The 25,137-nt window shown below is 43.7% G+C and overlaps 1 protein-coding gene, 1 long non-coding RNA gene and 1 pseudogene across 5 annotated transcripts; 2 read left to right on the top strand and 1 right to left on the bottom strand.

Moving 5' to 3' along the window:
- Positions 1-2,654, top strand: part of LOC111963677 (cytokine receptor common subunit gamma-like) — a 12,639-nt pseudogene extending 9,985 nt beyond the window's left edge.
- Positions 2,655-4,791: 2,137 nt separating this feature from the next.
- On the bottom strand, positions 4,792-5,961 carry LOC139027708 (uncharacterized). Its single transcript, XR_011479834.1, has 3 exons — positions 5,422-5,961; positions 5,032-5,144; positions 4,792-4,938 (listed from the first exon to the last, which is right to left on the bottom strand). It is a non-coding gene; the product is annotated as an uncharacterized lncRNA (long non-coding RNA).
- Positions 5,962-10,642: 4,681 nt separating this feature from the next.
- dpp3 (dipeptidyl-peptidase 3) lies at positions 10,643-24,921 on the top strand. Of its 4 annotated transcripts, XM_070443711.1 has the most exons (19): positions 10,798-10,848; positions 12,752-12,759; positions 16,452-16,788; positions 17,075-17,164; positions 17,257-17,394; positions 17,530-17,604; positions 17,859-17,949; positions 18,058-18,188; positions 19,885-20,015; positions 20,117-20,175; positions 20,285-20,479; positions 20,613-20,725; positions 21,095-21,187; positions 21,451-21,513; positions 22,868-22,992; positions 23,120-23,240; positions 23,460-23,639; positions 23,773-23,935; positions 24,099-24,921. In XM_070443711.1, the coding sequence occupies exons 1-19, from the start codon at positions 10,813-10,815 to the stop codon at positions 24,239-24,241; spliced, it is 2,292 nt and encodes a 763-aa protein (XP_070299812.1). In that variant the 5' UTR covers positions 10,798-10,812; the 3' UTR covers positions 24,242-24,921. The 4 variants fall into 4 exon arrangements, with proteins under 4 accessions (XP_023843988.1, XP_070299812.1, XP_070299811.1 ...); XM_023988220.2 differs by lacking the exons at positions 10,798-10,848; positions 12,752-12,759 and adding an exon at positions 10,643-10,750 and having other exon boundaries at positions 16,458-16,788; XM_070443710.1 differs by lacking the exons at positions 10,798-10,848; positions 12,752-12,759 and adding an exon at positions 10,894-11,885 and having other exon boundaries at positions 16,458-16,788.
- Positions 24,922-25,137: the final 216 nt, after the last annotated feature.

The raw sequence follows: 25,137 nt of genomic DNA, 5'->3' as shown, positions 1-25,137 counted from the left end.
CTACTCCAAGCAAGGAACGGAAGTATGCTGTGGCTTTCCCGTTAAAGAGCATCGGTATGAGTTTCAAGTGAGAGCACGAACAAACAACGAATGTGGTGAGTCCAAGTTCTGGTGTGAATGAGTCAGCCCATTCAATGGGATTCCATGAAGGGAAATAACTTCACAGGTAAATACATACAAAATCTCTGCTTTGCTTTATGGTTATAAGTTGTGCTCCAGACTTCTGTCAGGACTTTGTCATGTCAACCTTTCTCTTTGGCCTAGACATATCTGGCAGCTCAATGTCTGTGTGGAAGCCAGTACTTAGTGGGTACCATGACACTCTTCATATTGGCCTGCATGCTGGTCTACAGGGAAAGGTGGGTTTGCCAACAGAAGTTAACACCACACTTACACCCCAAATAAAGACTAAAATCAAGGGGTATAGTTTACATTATAAAAAAWTCAAAGTCTCCTCCATTCTTCCTCTYAAAAAAAGTGATACTCTGATTTTGAACTGAACCTATCTCTTTGTAGAGAACGACTGAGATTCATCCTCATTCCCATTGTGCCTAATCCAGGCAAGAACCTGGAGGACCTTCTTGACAAGGACACTGTAGCAGTACRATTTATCACTGGTTGCTCTTTACCATTCACTGCACTTCATTATAATCTTTGTATCTTACAAGTGGTACTGTTATCTACAGTGTAAATCAAATCTCTTATTACATAACCTCTACCTTTGAAGGCCTGGCTTCACATCTCCGAAGGTGTTTGCTTCCAGCCTAACTTCACTGAGATTGCCTGTCCTGTTCGTGAGTACAGTCTGGTTCCCCAAACTGGCAGCGTCAGTGAATCTGTGAGCAACCTCTCCATCCCAACAGACCAGTCAGATTTCCTGTCTGTGTTCCTCCTCAGCTTCCACTTTTCCTGCCACAAGTGAAAATGAACAAGCTGGTATTGAATGAGAGTTCCAAAGGTCAAATAATGCTTTATAATTTGTTTTACAATACAAAACATCCACATACAAACTACAACATACAGACACACACAAATATCCACAACATCACCCCTGCCCAGACAACACCTGTTCACACCCCCATCTCCAGCATCACTCTCTGCCACATGGCCTCAAACTGCACCATTTTGTTTCTCTCCATCACCCACTCACTTTCAACATTCAGATAATAAAGCATTTGACCTTTCCATTGTGTTAACAATAGAGGATTGGTTGATTTCCAGTTTTTAAGTAAACATTTTTTCAAGATAATTGACGAGGAAAGTATTGTCCAACCCATCTGGTATCTCATTGCACTCTCATCCGCCATGTCTGGAAATATGCACAGAGGGATTAAAAGTACATTTACATTGTAACACTTCTGACAGCCAACATTCTAACTCCGCACATAATTTTTGGACTCTACCTTTGTGCTGCAGATTCTATACATTAGTTTATACTGATTTAAGCATACATTTATCTTAACAGTAATTTCATTAGTTTGTTCCAACATTCCCTCCATCTTGTGCCAATATCAGTTKTTTTTAAGTCTTAGTTCCAATAGTTTCTATATATTTTTTTGCTCTATAGCGCATGTCAAACTCATTCAACAGAGGGCTGAGTGTCTGCGGGATTTTGCTCCTCRCTTGTACTTMATTGATGATATAAGGTCACTGATTAGTAAGGAACTCCCCTCACCTGGTTGTCTAGGTCTTAATTGAAAGGAAACAAATTAAAACCAGCTGACACTAGGCCCTCAGTGGAATGAGTTTAACACCCCTGCTCTATAGCCTATACATTCTTATCTACATTGTTTCAGCTGCTTTAGTGATGGGCACAGGGTGAAAACGACAATCTCTTGTAATGTTTAAATTATAGGCTATTGTATCTTGTGGAATTGAGTGGAACAGCTGACTCTTTGAATATTATCATGCTTGTAATAGTATGTTGTTGCATTTTTGTTTACAAGCAGGTGGCTACTGCTATAGGCCAGGGTTTCCCAACCTCGGTCCTGGGGCCCCACCTGGGTGCATGTTTTGTTTTTTGGCCCTAGCACTACACAGCTGATTCAAACAGCCAACTCATCATCAAGCTTTGATTATTTAAACCAGCTGTATAGTTCAAGGACAAAAACCAAAACGTGCAGCCAGGMGGGCCCCCGGGACCGAGTTTGGGAAACCCTGCGTAGGCAACCCTGTTCCTGGAATGCCACAGGTACTGCAGGATTTTGTTCCAACTAGGCACTACGCCTGACCAACTGAGTTAATTGATTAGTTCAATGATTGCCCAAATTCAACACACCTGATCTTCCAGCTCAGTTAAATCAAAGACATGATCCAGGACCAGGGTTGCCTACCCTTGGGCTACTGAATAAATTGTTAAGCCAGACAAAATTMATTCACTGTTTAATGGATTTRCCCCCCAGAAAAGTGAGGCGAACAAGCAAAAAATAACAAACTGGTGGATAAGAAATAACAGTACTTTATCACATTGTGGCTTCAAGAGTCATTCCATGCGAACAGAATGCAGATGTTACAATGTTGTTATAACCATGAGAAATGAAACACAATGGGAAGAGAAGCTTGTAACAGTTTCTTTATTCCTGGAAAATAAAAGTGCAATCCAATCTCGTAATTTAATGTGATGTATCGGGGAATGTCAATCAAGAATGCTTGACAATTGTAATCAAATTAAACATGTTTTTGTATAATTYATGAATTACCTGAATGCATCTCTATAGCCTATAGGCGTTAACAAAATATTCATACTAATATGATTAGGCCTCTCAGACTATTACGCCTAGTAGAAAGAGGGTCAATCTTTCTGGTCAGCCAAATAAAAAAAGACATAAATCCAGCCATAGAGTATAGCCTATCATCATCAAAATAAAAATGTTGTTAACATGCACAATTAGAACTCTTACAAAATTAGAGCAAGCTTAGCTTATTTCGAGCCCAGTAACTTTGCTCACCGCATCCTCCTTTGATTGTCTCGTCTGGCTGCCACGAAAAACTCKCACCTTGGAGACAGTCGATAACATCATTGTGGAGCTGCTGATCTGCACGAAGTGTGTGCGTGRAACTGGCGATGTACTTTGCTGGACATGCTAGCTGTTCTCGGCAGTGCATCATCACTTCAAACGCATTACGTCTTGGTGTTACTTCAAACGCATTCGGTCTTGGGGTTATCGGTTTGCCTACTACTACGGGTAGTGACGGTAAAATGTAAGTTACGAATCGCAAATCACCATACAGRTGACACACTTCGATTTCATCAATAATTTTGACTTCACTTTGGTTTTCACAAATACGATCAACTTGCACTGCGTCTTTGCTGATGAATGTCCTCATCTCTGTCAATTGGTTCAATGACATTGTTGTTTCGTCTAACAATCGCTTCTCAATGATCTGAAAATTATGCATTAACCGACTGTTTGTTTATAATGAGGGACGTTGCACGTTTAACCAGGGGCCTGTTGCACAAAACTAGGATAAGGGATTAAGCCAGGATATCTTGGTGATCCTGGCTCAAWTGATCCGTAATCCGGTTGCACTAAAGATGGATAGGGGGCAGGAGGATATGTTATGGTATAAATTACCATGGAGATTTATTCTGTGGAGCTAGCCTGCTCCAGACCAGGCTAAATTCCAYGATCTATTTAATCTCATCCCTAATGTCAGTCAGCAGTCACCACAAATGGAAKCCAATAGTTATTTCACTGCTCACTATACATTGTTATCACATATAACTAGACCCACTGTTATTAAACGTTTGTGATCATTAATTTCAATGATTTTGGATAAAAAATGATTTTTAGATGATGTTGCTATCATTAGATAATTTACAGTTTCCCATAGACTATAAGGCTATATATAAAATGATAGAATATTAGGGCCACAGAGGGGAAAAAAACACAAGTCATAATATTGTAACCAGTTGTTTTAAAGGAGGACAGTTGTTAAAATGACAGATGTGGGGCATTTCGTGAAATTGTACTTCAGTATGGTTTCATAAACAAAGACATGCTGATGTGCCAGAATATTAAGTATCACATTGTCATAAGTATCAAAACTGTAAAAAACATATATGTAGCTTTTCTGCAGAAGAACCAGCCTCATAAAATTTTTATGACTTATCTTTTTCTTCAGTGGCCCTAGTACTTCTGATCTATAACAAATACACATTCCATATGAATTATAAAACACAATGTGTAACATTATGTTCCTTATTTGAATAAGAGGACAAACAAAGCAGGTAAAACCATCAGCTCCTTTCAGAAACGAAGTCACAGTGACTCTACAAGATGGAAAGCACAGAATCCAAGCATATTATACAAAATGATACATACACATCAAAGGTCTGTATATAACACACCCTGCATGTCTGCACACTAAAATAAATGCAGGACAAATCCATACACATCAACTGAACAGACAAATGAATGGATGCAGTAGCCTCCCTGCAGCCTTGTATTACACACAGTATACCGCACAAACATCATAAGAGGCCAAATTCGTCAAAAACGAACGCAAAAAAAACCAAATTCCTCTGCCACCGCAGGACATATTTAACCAAAATTGAAAAGCACACATACTAACTAAAATAATTCAACACATATTGGTCCTCAGCAGCCGACCACTGTCGTCATCAGGGAAAGATTGCCGGATTGTCCCAGTCCATGGCTGGTGGCACTCTGGGGCCCTCTCCTTCCTCAGGCAGGCCACATTGTGGAGGACAGCACAATCCACAGTAATATCACATGCCCTAACAGGGCTGACCCTTAATTGTGAAGGCAGTGAAAGCGTGCTTCAGGAGGCCAAAGGTCATTTCAACTCTGGCCCTGGTCCTGGCATGGGCATGGTTGTAGGCCTGCTGTGCTTCCTGAGGGTCTGTGAAAGGTGTCAGGAGAAAAGGCTGGCAGCCATACCCCCTGTCTCCCAGCAACACACCAGAGAATTCACCTGTCAACACAAAATCTCATCATTACTACCTCATAAACACAGTGATATTCTTGACACAGCCATGATGGTTATAATAGGGGTTGTGTGGCTTACCTTGTGATAGGCACTGATAGATTTCAGAGGCCCGAAAGATTCTGGAGTCATGGACTGAGCCAGGCCATTTTGCCAACAACATTGCTGATCACACAGTCAGCATTGCAGACCATCTGAAATCATAAGATGAGGAATATTACACCAATCAATGCACATCACTGGCAATGCAGAGTGTTCGTCAATGGACAATATCAAAAAGTTATGTTCACCTGAACATTAATGCTGTAAAGGATTTCCTATTCACAAAATCGGCCTCATGGGCACCTGAGGGGCTTTTATCCTTATGTGTGTGCAGTCCACTGCACAATGACATTGGGGAAACCTGTCACACAAAGTAATGAGTATCCTACTATGTGTAACAGTTGTCCTGTAATTTGTAGATCCTCTTACCTGCAATCCTATAGAACTCCTCTTTGATGTCACAGAGTCTTTCTGTGGCCAGGGAAGGAGATGAAGACATCTGCTAATGCTTTGATAGCCAGACACACACTCCTTATTGTGCGGCAAATTGTGGCCTTGTTCAGCTGTTCTGCATCCCCCACTGAGTACAGGAAGCTCCACTAGCAAAAAAGCGCAAGGCCACACAAACCATTTGCTCCACATCCAGTGCATGGCTCCGTGCAGTGCGGTGCTTAATCCTGGGACCCAGTAGTCTGCATAGATACCTGATGCCATCTGCAGAAAACCTGTATCTTTCATATAGATGGTCATCAGGGAAGGCCAGTGGGTCCAACCGGTCCCTGAAGACCCTTTCTCGCCTGAAGGCTCTCCTCAGCACAAGTGCTTCTTCATCACCCCATCTCGCACGAATGGGCATGCCATTGTCAGAGCAGAAAGGAACACACAATTTTGGGCCTTCATATAGGCTAGTGGCCACACCTGGTGCTGGGGGGGTGGGCAAAAGAGGGCGATGCCTATAACGATGACTTGGTTGTACTGATGCTGGAAAGAAAAAAAAAACCTTAGAAAGATGCCACCGTCCTGTGTGCTCACAATAAGAGCTCATATGTCATGGCTCACTTGACTTTACGAGAATATACCTAATTTTTATTTTGAGCTGTGTCATCTTCTTGGAGCTGGGGAGGAAAAAAATAATGATTAATACATTTGTGTTACAGTTAGCTACAGTGTACATTGAAGGCATATCTCACCTCCCTCTCAGTTTTTTTATTTCAAGGTCCAGTTTCCTAATTGTCTCTTTTTTATTTCGGACTCCAGTGCAAGATTTTCCATCTTTTTCTTCTGTACTGAATGTCTATGTCTGCCAGTTCTATTTGGCGCCGGAGGTGGTTGCCATACAACTTTCTGATAGCTTGTGAGCTCTGTGAACAAAATACAATTAGCGCAGCTGGAATTGGCAGGATGTGTGTCCTTTTATTAATACGCACTATGTTGCCAGGCTGGTTTTCCCACTGTATAGCATCTGGGTCCTGTAAAAGAAATTAGATTTTTTGATTTTGATGAGGACTCCTCACCATTGTAGAGTAAATAGTACTTTCACAGTCTTAACATGATACCTCATGCTTCTGGAATCCAGAGAGATGGTCTCCTCCTCATCATCGTCTCCATCATGTGCTGTTGCTGCTGCACTGGGGCCTTCACCCTATCACATTTAATCGGATTCATATTGAAGCTAGTAGAACAAGACATGCCAGGCCTACAGTATGCCTTGGATGGAGTACTCACTGGATAGCATCGTCTGGTGCTTGTGCTGGTGGCTCTAACAGGAACACAGTGCTGCAGACACTGCAAGGCAATAGGTAAACCAAAGTCAGACAGTCCAAATTGATTCAATATGAATGTGGTTGTATCCCATGTAGAGATGGAAGGACATACCTTGAATGAAGCGGGTGGCATCTTGGGAGGAACCTATGCTCGTCTCTTTCCCCCCAGGGATCCCCTCTAAGACGGGCCTGCCTTTATTTAGCTCCAAGGCCATGTCCTCTGCTGGGGTAAGGTCACCCTTTGGTGACCCACCACCCGTGCCTTGTCTGTGGGTATTCTTTTTCATGCTAAAACAGTACAGACAATGTGTGAGCAGGCACCTTCTGGGTACAATATATGCTTGTGCTTTGTTAAATATTAGTCAGGGACCATACCTTTCTGCAGAATGTTCTTGTATTTGATTTTGACCTGCTGCCAGGTCCGTTTTGGCCCGTTCATGTTTAATCTACACACACACACACACACATTTAATGGAGTCACACTGCAAAAAATTACTTGGTATTTTTGTCTTGTTTTCAGTAAAAATATCAAAAAATGTATCATAGCTTTATACAGTGTGATGGAGTTACTTTACACAATTTCACTCATATCTGCAGTGCATTTCAATTAAAAATTTAACCGTTTCATAATTAAGTACAACTGCATTTTTGGAGATGTGAATTAATAATTTGAATTGTAATTGTGATGTTTCAGCGGAGCGGTGAGTGTGTAATTGTGCACTACTTACGCATTCAGGCGGTCTGCAATACTTTGCCACGCTTTTTCTCTTTGCTTTATCACTGTGGCGGTGTTGCCTTTCTTCTTAATTATATCTTTTACCTCCTCGTATGCTCCCATGAGGATTTGTGCTTCCGACGGGGAAAGTACGCGGCTCTAGTTGCCATGGTAAATCAGTTAATCTGTGATCTGTGGCGGGGTCTATTTGAGTGAGCCGTGAGCGCGCACCTATCCAGGATTGGTTTCACCTGGCTTAATGAATCCGTGTCTGCTCATCCTGGCTTGGTCTTTGTGCAACCAATTAAGCCTGGACGCACATGTTTTGGCTTCATTGAGCTCAGCTGAGTCATTTATCCCGGATGTCTTAATTCTACTTTTGTGCAACAGGCCCCTGGACACAAATAGTATTTATTTGTTCAGCCATGATGGCATGTGCAAGTTGGTTTCACTGTCCAATCTGAGGCTCGAACATGATCTGAGCGCGTGATGTTGCTGTTTGTTGTCTTGTATGGAGGGCCAAGATGACCAAAATCAAAAATAAATGAAAACATAAATAAATCTATTTTGGCCGTCTTGGTCCTCCATAGTCTAGGTCTTTAATTGAAAGGAAAAAACAAAAACCTGCAGACACTCGGCCCTCTGTGGAATGAGTTTGACACCCATGCTTAGCTATCAACCTCAGATCCAGAGAGAATGCATACATTTTCATACTGTTATAAGTTTCACTGGGCTTAATTTGTTTGGTTATTTTCCTCCTAAATTTCAATAAATTTCTCTGTGAATTGTGTTTGAGTTCAAACTGTGTAATTTATATTATATTTAGTTAGTTTTATCCTTTATCCCTGCTCTCTGAGGCTCCCCAGGGGTGAGAATGTCAGACTAGACTGGGCTCTGACAAAGACAAAAATATCAGTAGACCACAGTAGAAAAATGTTAATCTAAAGTTTGAGGTGTTTGAATCCAGAATGGGCATACCCAGACCCAGAGCAATATAGACTGGGCGTACCCATCACCAGAGTCACTTATTAAATAGAAGGATGAGACGCTTGTGTTTCCACTCTAACTATAGGATTTGTTGTCCACAGAGCAGAACGGCGGACTGTCAAGCTCTTGCGTTCCCCTGTCTTCCTCTCTTTGGATTGATGGATATATCTCATTCTTTGAATACTTTTTAAAATATTAGATGAGGGGCGTTGACGTCAACCGCCTGTATATACAATGAGTGAGACGCTATGGTAGCCTCATGAATATGCATAGATCCTCCCTCTGCAATTGGATCCTGGACTTCCTGATGGGCCGCCCCAGGTGGTGAGGGTAGGCAAAAACACATCCGCCATGGTTACCCTCAACATGTGGGCCCCTCAGGGGTGAGTGCTTAGTCCTCATGTACTCCCTGTTCACCCTTGACTGCGTGGCTGTGAACGACTCCAACACCGTCATTAAGTTTGCCGACGACACAACGATGAGACAGCCTATTGGGAGGGGGTCAGAGACCTGGCAGTGTGGTGCTACGACAACAACCTCTCCCTCAACYTCAGGAAAATAAAGGAGCTGAGCATGCACCCATTTACACCGACAGGGCTGTAGTGGAGTGGATCGACAGCTTCAAGTTCCTCTGTGTCCACATCACTAAGGACCSATCATGGTCCAAATACACCAACACAGTCGTTAAGAGGACATGTCTTCCCTCTCAGGAGGCTCAAAAAAGGTTTGGCATGGGCCTCAGATCCTCAAAGTTATACAACGCACCAACGAGAGCATCTTGACCCCCTGCWTCACCACTTGGTATGGCTACTGCTTGGCATCTGACCGTAAGGCACTACAGAGCGTATTGCGTACGGCCCAGTACATCACTGGTGCAGAGCTCCCTGCCATCCAGGACCTCAGAGGAAGGCCCAGCCACCCAAGTCATAGACTATTCTCTCTGCTACCTCACGGCACCATGGCTATTCCCGCCTCCAGTATTTGATCTAGAAGTGTTATAGAGACTGCAGAAAGATAGGGAGTGTGTTGATCCATCTGATTTGTTTAAGAGACGTCTGGATACTGTGTATCAGTATTTTGTGGCCATTACACAGATGGTTCAAAAGATCCAAGGACAGGACGTACTGGGTCATTATTTGTAGTGCAGGAATGTGCGGTGGCAGTCAGGAAACGTATTATAGATCATCTGGCTGTATATGCGGCGAAGCTGATGGCCATACTGTTGGCCTTGTAGTGGGTGGAGGAAGTCAAGCCAGACAGAGTAGTTATTTYCTCTGATTCATGTGCAGTGTTGATGAGTCTGCAGTCCTTTAGCTCACGTAGCAGACAAGACCTGCTTTATGATGTACTACAAACCCATGGCAGGATTAGACAGATGGGTAAACAGATAGAGGGGAATGAGGGTTAGAGAGGAACAAGGCAGTTGATGTACTTTTTAAACAAGCACTTAGTAGTGGGGATGTTGTTGTAGTTTCAATGAGCAAGGCAGAGGCAAGAAGCCTGATATGGACAGTGATGGTGCAGAGATGGCAGGAGCAGTGAAATAGAGATACTAAGAGCAGGCATTTATTTCAAGTACAGAGGAAAGTTGGGGAGGACGGCAGGAAGGGACAGAAGAGAGGAGGCTATTTTTACAAGAAGGTGGGACAAGCTGGTTGAATAAGACTTTAATGTGATAGGAAAGCATCCAACAGGAAAGTGTGATTAATGTCAGGAAATAGAGACTGTGGAGCATGTATTGCTACGGTGTGGGCAGTATCAGAGGGAAAAAGATAGGCTGAGATCTAGTATGAGGGAGAAGAGGATACAAGAAATTAGTATAGAGTATATTGAATAGATATAGTCTCAAATATGTTGTTTTTCTTTTGTAAGAGCAACTGGGCTGYCAGGTAGGATTTGGTTTGGGGGACTGAGTGGCGCAGCGGTTTAAGACACTGTATCACAGTGCTAGAGGTGTCACTACTGACCTGGGTTCAATCCCGGGTTGTATCACAACCGGCCATGATCGGGAGTCCCATAGGGCTGCGCACAATTGGCCCGGTGTTGTCTGGCCAGGGTAGAATGTCATTGTAAATAAGAATTTGTTCTTAACTGACTTGCCTAGTTAAATAAAAATTGTTTATCAATGTCCCTAGTCCGACACTCCAGTACAGTAGGTGGCGGTAATGCATCATAACTTTGGGTAAACCCCACCGAAGAAGAAGGCAGGTGGGCTTGGCATTGAACGAACATAGGAAGTGAATTTGAGAGTGAGATTGCAATTTGACGTTCAGACGTGTCCACAAATAATCAGGTAGTGTAGCCTAATACAAACTTGATTTAACGGCAACAGAAATACACCATAATCACTGCTGGATGTTTCGTTGTAACCTGATTAAAGGCTTGCGTATTGTAAATGTACAGTAGCAAGCGACAGAGGATTTACTCACTCAACGTTAGCTAGCCGGCTGACTAGTTAGCTAAGGTTAGCTGTTAGCCAGGGGTGTATTCATTACGGAAACAGTTTACTGTTTAAGAACCAAACCGAGAAAATGGAACGAAACAGAGAGGGACCTAAACTCTCGTTTGCATTCACAAAACGTTTTGTTAATAGACMAAACTTTTGCAACAGAATCGGCGTAATGATTACACCCCAATACATAGCGGTAGCTGGATAACTAGCTACTGGCTGCTACCATGTTCTACTATTACTATAAAGTTATGTAAGTTAAAAAGTGTATGGTTTCYAATAAACACCAGCGTTACGAATGTTCTATTAGCGGCAATCTATATTGCAAAATCTGGAGTTTATCCTAGCTAGCTAGTACCTTTAATGTTTTATTGAACCAACCCATTCGCTCCCACTGGCTAACCTAGCTAGATGGCTAGTAGCTAGCAGATCCGACCCGCTTTATTACAGTTGCACTAGGGTCAGACAGACTTTCTATTTAGGTTGAAGGCCACAGCATGCTCCCCATCCGAAACAGTTTGTGCATATATTATGCGTATATATTACATTTTGTGACCCGTGGACCTTTTGTAGGCCAATATAAAAAAGTATATATACTGAACAAAAAATATCAATGTAACATGCAACAATTGCAAATATTTTACTGAGTTACAGTTCATAAAGAAATCAGTCATTTTATTAGGCCCTAATCTATGGATTTCACATGACTGGGAATACAGATATGTATCTGTTGGTCACAGATACCTTTAAAAAAAAAAATATCAGAAAACCAGTTAGTATCTGGTGTGATCACCATTTTGTAAGTCGCTCTGGATAAGAGCGTCTGCTAAATGACTTAAATGTAAATGTAAATGTACCTGATGCAGCGCGACACATCTCCTTAGCATAGAGTTGATCATGCTGTTAATTGTGGCCTGTGGGATGTTGTCCCACTCCTCTTCAATGACTGTGAGAAGTTGCTGGATGGGTGACATGTCTGGTGAGTATGCAGGCCATGGAAGAACTGGGACATTTTCAGCTTCCAGGAATTGTGTACAGATCCTTGCGGCATGGGGCTGTGCATTATCATGCAGAAACATGAGGTGATAGCGGCGGATGAATGGCATGACAATCGGCCTCGGGATCTCATCACAGTATCTCTGTGCATTCAAATTGCCATCGATAAAATGCAATTGTGTTCGTTGTCCGTAGCTTATGCCTGCCCATACCATAACCCCACCGCCACCATGGGGCACTCTGTTRAAAACGTTGACATCAGCAAACCGCTCTCCCACACAACGCCATGCATGTGGTCTGCGGTTGTGAGGCCAGTTGGACATACTGCAAATTCTCAAAAATTATGTTGGAGGTGGCTTATGGTAGAGAAATGAACATTCAATTCTCTAGCAACAGCTCTGGTGGACATTCCTGCAGTCAGCATGCCAATTGCACGCTCCCTCAACTTGAGTCATCTGTGGCATTGTGTTGTTTTAGTGTTTTATTGTCCCCAGCACAAGGTGCACCTGTGTAATGATCATGCTGTTTATTAATCAGCTTCTTGATATGCCACACCTATCAGGTGGATGGATTATCTTGGSAAAGGAGAAATGCTCACTAACAGGGATGTGCACAACATTTGAGAGAAATAAGCTTTTTGTTTGAGAGACAATTTCTGGGATATTTTATTTCAGCTCATGAAACATGGGACCAACACTTTAATGTTTATATTTTTGTTCAGTGTATATAAACTCAGCAAAAAATTAAACGTCTTCTCACTGTCAACTGCGTTTATTTTCAGCAAACTTAACGTGTAAATATTTGTATGAACATGACAAGATTCAACAACTGAGACATAAACTGAGCAAGTGGCACAGACATGTGACTAACATAAATTGAATAATGTGTCCCTGAACAAAGGGGGGGTCAAAATCAAAAGTAGCCGTCAGTATCTGGTGTGGCCACCGGCTGCATTAAGTACTGCAGTGCATCTCCTCATGGAATGCACCAGATTTGCCAGTTCTTGCTGTGAGATGTTACACCACTCTTCTACCAAGGCACCTGCAAGTTCCTGGACATTTCTGGGAGGAATGGCCCTAGCCCTCACCCTCCGATCCAACAGGTCCCAGACATGCTCAGTGGGATTGAGATCCGGGCTCTTTGCTGGCCATGGCACAACCCTTACATTCCTGTCTGGCAGGAAATCACGCGTAGAACGAGCAGTATGGCTGGTGGCATTGTCATGCTGGAGGGTCATATCAGGATGAGCCTGCAGAAAGGGTACCACATGAGGGAGGAGGATGTCTTCCCTGTAACGCACAGCGTTGAGATTGCCTGCAATGACAACAAGCTCAGTCCGATGATGCTGTGACACACCGCCCCAGACCATGACGGACCCTCCACCTCCAAATCGATCCCGCTCCAGAGTACAGGCCTCGGTGTAACGCTCATTCCTTCTACGATAAACGCGAATCCGACCATCACCCCTGGTGAGACAAAACCACGACTCGTCAGTGAACAGCACTAGCAACGGTGCAACTGTGCCCGCAGGCGATGTCAGGTGAGGACCTGCCTTACAACAGGCCTACAAGTCCTCAGTCCAGCCTCTCTCAGCCTATTGCGGACAGTCTGAGCACTGATGGAGGGATTGTGCGTTCCTGGTGTAACTTGGGCAGTTGTTGTTGCCATCCTGTACCTGTCCCGCAGATGTGATGTTCGGATGTACAGATCCTGTGCAGGTGTTGTTACACGTGGTCTACCACTGCGAGGACATTCAGCTGTCCGTCCTGTCTCCCTGTAGCACGGTCTTAGGTGTCTCACAGTACGGACATTGCAATTTATTGCTCTGGCCACATCTGCAGTCCTCATGCCTCCTTGCAGCATGCCTAAGGCACATTCACGCAGATGAGCAGGGACCCTGGGCATCTTTCTTTTGGTATTTTTCAGCGTCAGTAGAAAGGCCTCATTAGTGTCCTAAGTTTTCATAGCTGTGACCTTAATTGCCTACCGTCTGTAAGCTGTTAGTGTCTTAATCACCGTTCCACAGGTGCACATTAATTGTTTATGGTTCATTGAACAAGCATGGGAAACGGGGTCGAAACCCTTTACAATGAAGATCTGTGAAGTTATTTGGATTTTTACAAATTATCTTTGAACGACAGGGTCCTGAAAAAGGGACGTTTCTCTTTTTACTGAGTGTGTGTGTGTATATTATATATATATATATATATTTATAATTATTTTTGGGAACTCAGTCTGGGTCTCAATTGTTGAGAGTTAAAATAATAGAATACACAAGGTGCAATTTAGAAATTTGGTTGTGCATCAGCAGTTACTCAATACCATTGTCAGCAAATAATTATTTGATTGGTAAGTTAGTCTAGGGGCCAGCTATCTAAACTTGTAGTAAGCATGGTTGAATTATAGACCTGGGTGGGGCCCATTGATAATCTGTTATATTAAAAACGGCAAACATTTTCGTCAACCCTTTTGCAAAATGTGTAGAATTGCCGGAAATTAGCTGAAAATCTGCACATTTTTCTCTCTACTCCGTGGCAAAATMAGTAGAATTGCATGAAATGAGTTAGAAAAATGCTAAATCTTCTCTCCTCCCCATTGCAAAATGTGTACAATTGCAGGAAATTAACTTTAAAACATTTTTTTTATCTTCGCTGTCACGAGGGGAGCTTTCAAAATGTATTTCTCGGAAGGTGGGGGTTCCATTTTTTTGTGGCTCCCACCTCCATCAAAGTTACCCATCCCCGATCTAAACCACTGTGAAATATATTTTCCATAACCAAAAATATTGTATTTTCAGCTGTGTGAAGCTTATGTACAAAACTGAAAGTAAAAGCTAAACTTAAAAACAGGAAGCATAGAAATAGCGCACATAGAACATATCTACCACTTTTTTAGACTTGCTTTCAATGAGAATGACAGATTTATAACTCACATTTCTATGTGAATTTGGTCGGGTCACCCAAAAAGTTACATATTGCAGCTTTAAGTGTGTGTCTACACTTGACACNCACGAGGGGAGCTTTCAAAATGTATTTCTCGGAAGGTGGGGGTTCCATTTTTTTGTGGCTCCCACCTCCATCAAAGTTACCCATCCCCGATCTAAACCACTGTGAAATATATTTTCCATAACCAAAAATATTGTATTTTCAGCTGTGTGAAGCTTATGTACAAAACTGAAAGTAAAAGCTAAACTTAAAAACAGGAAGCATAGAAATAGCGCACATAGAACAGATCTACCACTTTTTTAGACTTGCTTTCAATGAGAATGACAGATTTATAACTCACATTTCTATGTGAATTTGGTCGGGTCACCCAAAAAGTTACATATTGCAGCTTTAAGTGTGTGTCTACACTTGACACTTACATGTGACTTCCGCAATTAGAATCGAAGATTGGGTCTAGTCGCATTGTGGTCGGATCAGGGCGGCAGGTGGCCTAGTGGTTAGAGCATTGGGCCAGTAACCGAAATGTTGCTGGATCGATACCCCGAGCTGACAAGGTAAAAATCTGTCGTTCTGCCCCTGAACAAGGCAGTTAACCCACTGTTCCCCGGTAMGCCGTCATCGTAAATAAGAATTTGTTCTTAACTGACTTGCCTAGTTAAATGTTTTTTTWWWAAAGTGTTCAGATCTGGTTGACAACTTCAGGTAGTGGTCAGGGACACATTGTGTCCAGCTTTCTCCTCAGTCTGGACGCAATCAGGCTACCGAAAGCACATACAGTGGGCGACGTCAGCAGTGCTCTGCACACAAGTCTCCATAAAACATGGTTTTGGGAGCAAGACGCACCTTTTTTCTTTAAATGTTGGATGAAATACGTTCCTAGTGTGTGAGAAACGTGTTTGCTGGCTTCATAAATGAAATTATTTCGAAAATATATATTTTTGTTTTGCTAGTATTATGCTAACCTGTTAGCTGGATAAAGTAGTTGCCATCAAGTTGTGTTATCAGATTTAGCATGTTCCACCATTTGCAGAATGCATACAGGCATTGGAAAGGGGAATCCGGACACAATSTGGACATGGTACACATTTAAATGTAGCTGATGCATGACGTGTTCGGAATTTCATGATCACAACTCACATGATTAGAATCAAAAGCTGCATGAACTGTCAAGTGTAGACATGGCCTTAGTTACTGTGGAGCCGGTGCAAGATATGGTTCAGAAAATGTACCTCAGTCCAGGGATGAGAAATGCGTTGTACTCCTAATTGTCCCATTTTTCCCAACTGTTACACCGAGAAGATTGAACGACTGAAGATTGAACGTCTTTCCGTAAAACTGCCCTTTTCGTCCTCCTGCTAAGTAGCAGAAGCCACAGCAGCCATGGAATGGCAATGTCAGCCAATCTGCTCCTTCGTTGTTAAACGTGATGTAGSTGTCTAGCTAGTTTTGATTGCTTTATCATGCAATGTATTTAGTTAAAGTTACAGCCAGGAAGGATTCTCAGAACTTCTCACCTGATGACTTGAGACATAATGTTAGTGTGGAAATGTGACCATACATCTAGAAACATTTCTTGGAGCTAATAATATGCATTTTGTTTACATCTACAGATTCTCAACAGTGAGTGTTGTGTTGAAGAGGCAGCTGCAAGCGTCCAGATTGTTGTTCACCATGGTGGACTCTCAGTACTTCCTCCCCAATGACATTGGGATCTCTACGCTGGACTGTACTGAAGCCTTTCGGCTGCTGTCCCCTAGAGAAAAGCTCTATGCGCACTACCTCTCCCGGTCTGCCTGGTACGGAGGACTGGCTGTGCTGCTGCAGACCTCGCCTGAGTCTGCCTCCATCTTCGTTCTCTTACAGAGGCTGTTCCGCAAGCAGCCAGCAGCACAGCTGGAGAGCATGGCCACTGCAGCTGGACTTAGTCCTGAAGAGTACCAGGTCAAGTAATGCACCTGCCTACAGAGTCTTGGGAGAAAAACTGAGTCAAACAATGAACATAGAATTCGAATTTGTGTATACACACACACACACACACAGTGATGGTAGAGGCTTAGAGTTCTATCAGAATATAGGCTTTAGAGTACAAAGTACACCGTGTGTTGAATATGTCACACATCCACTCCACCTGCTCATACTCCCAGCCACTCAGCCTGTTGTAATAAACATGTTTTCTGTAACTCAGCCTGACTAGATAATAATAGCTATTTATCTTCCGTATTTACAGGCCTTTCTTGTTTATGCTGCTGGTCTCTATGCCAACATGGGAAACTACAAGTCATTTGGAGACACCAAGTTCATTCCCAACCTCCCCCAGGTAGATCATCCTCACTTATAACTGAATGTATWATAAAAAAGCCTTGGCATAATCACGGCGGTGGCCTTTAATAACCACTCATTGCGCTATAGGAGAAGCTGAAGGCCCTTGTGTGGCAGAGCCAGGCATTCCAGGACAGCCCCAGTGAGATGGAGGCCCTGTGGGACAGCTGCTCCACCCTCCTCTTCTCCCTGGAGGACCAACAGAAACAGCTGGGCTTGGGGGACAAGGTGAGAGACTTCCTGACTTTCTTACCACCTTATGTGGTGATGTGTTCCCTTATTGCCAGCCTTAGTTGTTTGAATAAATCCTGTATACTGTAGCCTAGGTATTGATAATGATGTTGCTTTATTTCTTGTTCTCAGGGAGTCACCACATACTTCTCAGGGAACTGTTGCTTGGAGGATGCAGAGTTGGCCCAGAAATTCCTGGATTCAAAGGTGTGTATTCAAGCTTGTCTTATGTCTGTGTTATTAGTATTTTAGGATTTAGGCGGCAGGTAGCCTAGCGGTTAAGAACGTTGGGCCAGTAACAGAAAGGTRGCTGGTTCGAATCCCCAAGCCGACTAGGTGAATAATCTGTTGATGTGCCCTTGAGCAAGGCACTTCACCCTAATTGCTCCTGTAAGTCACTCTGGATGAGAGTGTCTGCTAAATGACTAAAATGTACATTTATATAAGTGTCTCCCTTACAGAACCTGAGTGCCTACAACACACGACTGTTCAAGAACAAATCAGAAGGGAAGGCCAGCTATGAGGTGCGCCTGGCGTCAGCTGTGCAGAAYGGTGAGAGTGCCATGTCCTTTTTAAAAAGCTATGCTAATTGAGGAAACACTGGTTATTTTTCTGTTAATGTCAGTAATGCATTCTCTTTATTAAATCCCCTGCTGCTAGACTGTGCAGTGGAWGGGGAGGGGGAGACCAGGTGTGGCAGATATGACTTTGAGGACTGTGTCTTCACGGTGTCCAGGGGAGACTATGCTTACCTTATGAAGAAAGTGAGTGAAAATCTGGAGAAAGCAAAGGTGAGTTCAAAGACAATATTCTAATTCAAATGTACATTGCGTTCGGAAAGTATTCAGACCCCTTGAATTTTTCCACATTTTGTTACGTTACAGCCTTATTCTAAAATGGATCAAATAGTTTTTTCCCCCTCAATCTACACACTACCCAATAATGACAAAGCAAAAACAGGTTTTTAGACATTCTTGCAAAAAAATAAATGTATACAATTATTCAGACCCTTTACTCAGTACTTTGTTGAAGCACCTTTGGCAGTGATTACAGCCTCGAGTCTTCTTGGGTATGACGCTACAAGCTTGGCACACCTGTATTTGGAATGTTTCTCCCATTCTTCTCTGCAGATCCTCTCTAGCTCTGTCAGGTTGGATGGGGAGCGTCGCTGCACAGATATTTTCAGGTCTATCCAGGCTCTGGCTGGGCCACTCAAGGACATTGAGACTTGTCCCGAAGCCACTCCTGCGTTGTCTTGGCTATGTGCTTAGGGTCGTTGTCCTGGTGGAAGGTGAACCTTCGTCCCCAGCCTGAGGTCCTGAGCGCTCTGGAGCAGATTTTCATCAAGGATCTCTCTGTACTTTGCTCTGTTCATCTTTTCCTTGATCCTGACTAGTCTTCCAGTCCCTGCCGCTGAAAAACATCCCCACAGTATGATGCTGCCACCACCATGCTTCACCGTAGAGATGGTGCCAGGTTTCCTCCAGACATGGTGCTTGGCATTCAGGCCAAATAGTTCAATCTTGGTTTCATCAGACCAGAGATTCTTGTTTCTCATGGTCTGAGAGTCCTTTAGGTGCCTTTTGGCAAACTCCAAGCGGGCTATCATGTGCCTTTTTACTGAGGAGTGGCTTCCGTATGGCCACTCTACCATAAAGGCCTGATTAGTGCAGTGCTGCAGAGATGGTTGTCCTTCTGGAATGTTCTCCCATCTCCACAGATGAACTCTATAGCTCTGTCAAAGTGACCATCAGGTTCTTGGTCACCTCCCTGGCCAAGGCCCTTCTCCCTCAATTGCTCAGTTTGGCCGGGCGGCCAGCTCTAGGAGAAGTCTTGGTGGTTCCAAATTTCTTCAATTTTTAAGAATGATGGAGGCTGCTGTTCTTGGGGACCTTCAATGCTGCAATTTTTGTTACCCTTCTTCAGATCTYTGCCTCGACACGGTCCTGTCTCGGAGCTCTACGGACAATTCCTTCGAGATCATGGCTTGGTTTTTGCTCTGACATGCACTGTCAACTGTGGGACCTTTTTATGTAGACAGGTGTGTGCCTTTCCAAATCATGTCCAATCAATAACATTTACCACAGGTGGACTCCAATCAAGTTGTAGAAACATCTCAAGGATCATCAATGGAAACAGGATGCACCTGAGCTCAATTTCGAGTCTCATAACAAGGGGTCTGAATACTTATGTAAATAAGGTAATTCTGTTTTTATTTTTAATACATTTGCAACATTTTCTAAACCTATTCTCGCTTTGTTATTATGGGTATMGTGTGTAGATTYATGAAGAAAATCAATAAAAAAAWATATATATTTTAGAAAAAAGTTGTAGTGTAACAAAATGTGGACAAAGTCAAAGGGTCTGAAWACTTTCTGGATGCACTGTTTTTTTGTCCCTTTATCAATTAAAAAGTGTTTCAAAACTACTAGTGCATCTTAGAAATGTGGGTTTGGTCTCGTGTCAACATCTTGTCCTTGATGACAGGACCATGCTGCCAATGAGAACCAGAAGCGAATGCTGCAGGAATATGCACAGAGTTTCACCTTTGGGTCCATAGAAGCGCACAAGGAGGGCTCTCGTTTCTGGATCAAAGACAAGGGACCCATCGTTGAGAGGTGAGAGAGCACTGCCCTCCACGTTTGGCCTTCCACTCAGGATGAAATAGAAGTAGCAATCTCTTCATTTTCTGTTCTTCTTTTTCCCATTTCTCTCCTAGTTATATTGGCTTTATCGAGAGCTACAGGGATCCCTTTGGTTCCAGGGGAGAGTTTGAAGGTACAAATGAAGAGGCAAAGCATGTGTTATCAATATCACCCCTATTATCARGACATGTTTTGGAAGACTCCTTGGTGATCTTATTAGGGTTTGTCTTTGCTTCCCTCAGGCTTTGTGGCTGTGGTGAACAAGGCCATGAGTGAACGCTTTGCTAAGCTGGTGAGCTCAGCCGAGGTGCTGCTGCCAGAGCTGCCATGGCCAAAAGACTTTGAGAAGGACCGTTTCCTCCTACCAGACTTCACCTCCCTGGACGTGCTGACGTTCGCTGGCAGTGGCATTCCAGCTGGCATTAACATTCCCAACTGTGAGTGTCACTTCCAACGGACTCTTTATCTCATTAATATTGACACGACTGATCCACAGTTTCTTATGGTCTTGGAAGGATCTCTTAATGACTTCAGCTAAACGTTAACTCTGTGTGTCTGATCTGTGTCCAGATGATGACATCAGACAGTCGGAGGGCTTTAAGAATGTCTCCTTGGGCAATGTGCTGGCTGTGGCCTACGCTACCCAGAAGGACAAGCTCACCTTCCTGGATGAGGAAGACAAGGTAATGACAAGCTCACCTTCCTAGATGAGGCAGGCGAGGTAAACGACTAGCTCACTATGATCTCCTCAGTACCAGGTGTAGGGCCTTGTGATTTGGGCAATCATGTGTCATAGCAAGGTTTTATCCTGTATTTTTTTGCCTTATCCAGAAATTAGATCTAGACCAAAACTGAAAGCAGTTGTCTTGGAATGGTTCTGGACTATCTGACATGAAAAAAAGTGGGATCAATTTATGGAAAAGCATTAAATAAATGTTAAAATCCAGGTCATGTGGCATTATTGCACAAAACACAGGGCCCTATCAAAGATACAATTTATGTCTCAGTCGGATCTTTTCCAGTTCCTTCAATGATCGCTCTCTGTCTTTCAGGATATGTACATTAAGTGGAAGGGGCCCTCCTTCGAGGTGCAGGTTGGCCTCCATGAACTGCTGGGCCATGGCAGTGGGAAGCTCTTTGTCCAGGTGAGCGAGAYCGAGTCCTCTCCATCCATACTCATGTCATGCATGGTCAGTCTTTGCATCCATAGCCTAGTCTATGCATTTGAGTGCTTACATTTCTCCAGCTCAACCCCCCCCTCCCCAAGCTGTTTACCATAACAGTGGCCAGGTGACCGCTTTGCTATTGTTTGAACTGCAGATTGCTCCTTTAATATCGAAATGTCTGGTTTTCAGTTACACTTAATCATTCACAATGGCTGTATCATTATGTGCTGTCACGTGTACAGGATGAGAAGGGGACTTTCAACTTCGAGCAGGATAATGTTCGCAATCCTGAGACTGGAGAACAGGTGAGTCTATACATCAGTCGTTTGGTATCATACGTTTTCTTAATTCTTTGCTTTGGACTGATTCTGAGYCAGCATCATTTATTGTTGGGGTAAAGTACATGACCAGAAAAATGTGGMCACCTGCTCATCAAACATCTCATTCCAGTATCATGGGCATTAATATGGAGTTGCCCCCCCCTCCCCCTTGCCACTACAACAGCCTCCACTCTTCTGGGAAGGTTTCCACTAGATGTTGGAACATTGCTACGGGGACTTGCTTCCATTCAGCCACATGAGCATTAGTGGGGTCGGGCACTGATGTTGGGCGATTAGGCCTGGCTCGCATTCGGCGTTCCAATTCATCCCGAAGGTGTTCGATGGGGTTGAGGTCAGGGCTCTGTGCAGGCCAGTCAAGTTCTTCCACATCGATCGCGACTAACCATTTCTGTATGGACCTCGCTTTGTGCACAGGGGCATTGTCTTGCTGAAACAGGAAAGSGCCTTCCCTCAACTGTTGCCATAAAGTTGGAAGCYCAGAATCGTCTAGAATATCATTGAATGCTGTAGCATTGATTTCCCTTCACTGGAACTAAGGGGTCTAGCCCAAACCATGAAAAACAGCCACAGACCATTATCCCTCCTCCACCAAACTTCCAGTTGGCACTATGCATTCGGGCAGGTAGCATTCTCCTGGCCTCCGCCAAACCCAGATTCGTCCATCAGACTGCCAGATGGTGAAGCATGGTTCATCACTCCAGAGAACGCYTTTCCACTGCTCCAGAGTCCAATGGCGGCGAGCTTTACACCATTCCACCCAACGCTTGGTATTGCGTATATTGATTTTAGGCTTGTGTGCGGCTGCTTGACCATGGAAACRCATTTCATGAAGCTCCCCATGCTTCTTCCAGAGCCAGTTTGGAACTCGGTACTGAGTGTTGAAACTGAGGACAGAAGCTTTTATGCACTTCAGCACTCGGCGGTCCCGTTATGTGAGCTTGTGTTGCCTACCACTTCGTYGCTGAGCCGTTGTTGCTCGTAGACYTTTCCACTTCACAATAACAGCACTTGCGGTTGACCGGGCAGCTCTAGCAGGGCAGAAATTTAACAAACTTACTTGTTGGAAGGGTGGCATCCTATCACGGTGCCACGTTAAAAGTCACTGAGTTCTTCCGTAAGGCAATTCTACTACCAATGTTTGTCTATGGAGATTGCATGGCTGTGTGCTCGATTTTATACACCTGTCAGCAAATAGCCGACTCCACTCATTTGAAGGGGTGTCCACATACTTTTGTATATATAGTGTATCTATGATCTTGATTTAAGTCTTGAAATTTCTGGTTTAAGTATTGTCTAAAGTATGGTTTATGTGCTTCAGATCACCACCTGGTACAAAGGCAATGAAACATGGGATAGCAAATTTTCCACCATTTCTTGCTCTTATGAAGAGTGCAGGGCCGAGTGTGTGGGGCTTTACCTCTGTCTCAACAAACACGTGCTCAGGTACCTTTACGCACGCACGCGCACACACACATACTCTGTTACTCACTGAAGCTACATGAATATATAAACAGTGATKTTATGTGGGTCAGGCTGCTCTAACAAGGATGATGTCCCTGTGGGTTTGCAGTATCTTTGGCCARGAGGACGAGGATGCAAAGGAGGTGGTGTACATCAACTGGCTCAACATGGTGCGAGCTGGCCTACTGGGCCTGGAGTTCTTTACCCCSGAGAGCAAGAGCTGGAGACAGGTCAGCGAAGTTCAGTCCTTTGTATAGTACAGCCTATCATGCTGTCTTTCTTACTCTAAAGCTCTTTTGAATTGCATTCCCACTGACTTGAGAGCTAGCCAGTATGATCTCGCGTGCTTACATGAATGGTTCGCTGCAGTGTTAATCAGTCTGGTTGTATGAGGCTATATGTGACCCCTTGTGTCTGTTTGACTGAACCTCCTGTTGTCTCTGTCTCAGGCCCACATGCAGGCTCGCTTTGTGATCCTACGGGTGCTCCTGGAGGCTGGCGAGGGGCTGGTGACCCTGAAGGAGAGCACAGGAAAGGATGGGCGCCCAGATGCCCTCATAACACTGGACCGCAGCAAGGTCCACACTGTGGGCAAAGTTGCCATCGAGAGGTTCCTATGCAAACTACAGGTACAGCCGTAGAATCCTAGAAAATGTCTTGGTCATGGCTGGGATTACAGGGGTAAATTACCAGCCATCAATATTCAATTTAAAAATCTAATCAAGTCTCCTATTTGACCCATTATAATCCATGTCCCTGCAGGTCATCAAGTCCACAGCTGATGTGGAGGGAGGCAGAGCTCTGTATGAGGGTTACTCAGCTGTGTCAGACACTGGTTCTCACAACTTCCTGCGCCTGCGGGAGACTGTTCTCCTGCGCAAAGAGGCTCGCAAGATGTTTGTTCAGGCCAACACAAGGGTCAAAGGTCAGTCTTTTTCCCCCTGTCCTAATGCCAAGACACGTCTACATTTTAAATGGCCCTTCATATATCTTCCTACTAAGTGGTCTACCTTCTTGATAATAAGACTTTTTTTATCACCCGGCCTAAACCATTCTAGTTCTAAGACTTGATGTATTGTGTGATGCAGGTGAAAGTGTGGAGCTGGTGGAATACGAGGGTAGTGCAGCCGGACTGATCCMCTCCTTCACAGAACGGTTTGCAGARGACGCCGAGGAGGTGGAGGCCCACCTGCTAGAGCTGAACAAGAGAGATGCCCCCTGCTGGTGCTGAGTGAACAGTGCAGATACACAGTCAAAGCACTGCTAAGACCCAGACATGCTACTGCTCTGCCCATGCCTGCTTCTGACTGAAACATCCCTGGTCTGTGTGGACCTGTCATAAGAAAGGATCTTTCACTGTCAAATGCCTAAATCAGTCAAGGGTGGAATGCACATGTGGTTATGGCTGTGATTGGGAGARGAGAGACATTCACCCCCGAGGCACAGTTTCAAACTACGTTAAYTCCCTATCATTATGCAGTTATTTCCCCCTTCCAATATCAGGAAGGACAGGAACAGTGTAAACAATCTGGTGTTGAAAGGACCTAGTGGTAGAAGCTTGAAGTCAGTTTGAAACAAGGCCAGAGTATAAAAAAAAGCTAAGTGACTCAAGGGAACTATACACGGTTCAACATCAACTGTGTCAATCAAATCCCAACCACAGTCGTATTAAACTTTTGTTGACACATTTCAATTGCTCTTTGTCTTAACAATGTTCTTTTTATAGAACTTCCAAATAATATTAATCATATGATAAGCTTTTCYGCCCTTGTGTCCAGGGCACTTGAAGCCACCACTGTGACATGGTCAAAGGCAAGGCATTGTCAAAGGGTKCACAGTACTGTAAGTCTCTCTCTTGGTTAGGTTGTTGAGAAACAACCTATACAAAAATAAATTTGATTTAAAAAATAAGACCTATGTCTGTTTTTTGTTCTGAAAAATATCTCAGATAACTTGTGTAATCAGCTGCATACTAAACTGGTACACATTGGAATATAATTTACACAGACCAGTACCTTGCAATCTCAGACCTGCCAACATGCACGCATTTTGCGTACCAACTCCGCCATTTTCTGTCCATGTACGAGATCCGAGTTAAAAGTACGTAGAAATGGATAGGGCCTGATT

Source organism: Salvelinus sp. IW2-2015, linkage group LG5 (assembly GCF_002910315.2).
Source record: "Salvelinus sp. IW2-2015 linkage group LG5, ASM291031v2, whole genome shotgun sequence".
NCBI classification, from domain to species: domain Eukaryota; kingdom Metazoa; phylum Chordata; class Actinopteri; order Salmoniformes; family Salmonidae; genus Salvelinus; species Salvelinus sp. IW2-2015.
This window is presented reverse-complemented; position numbering and strand designations above follow the sequence as displayed.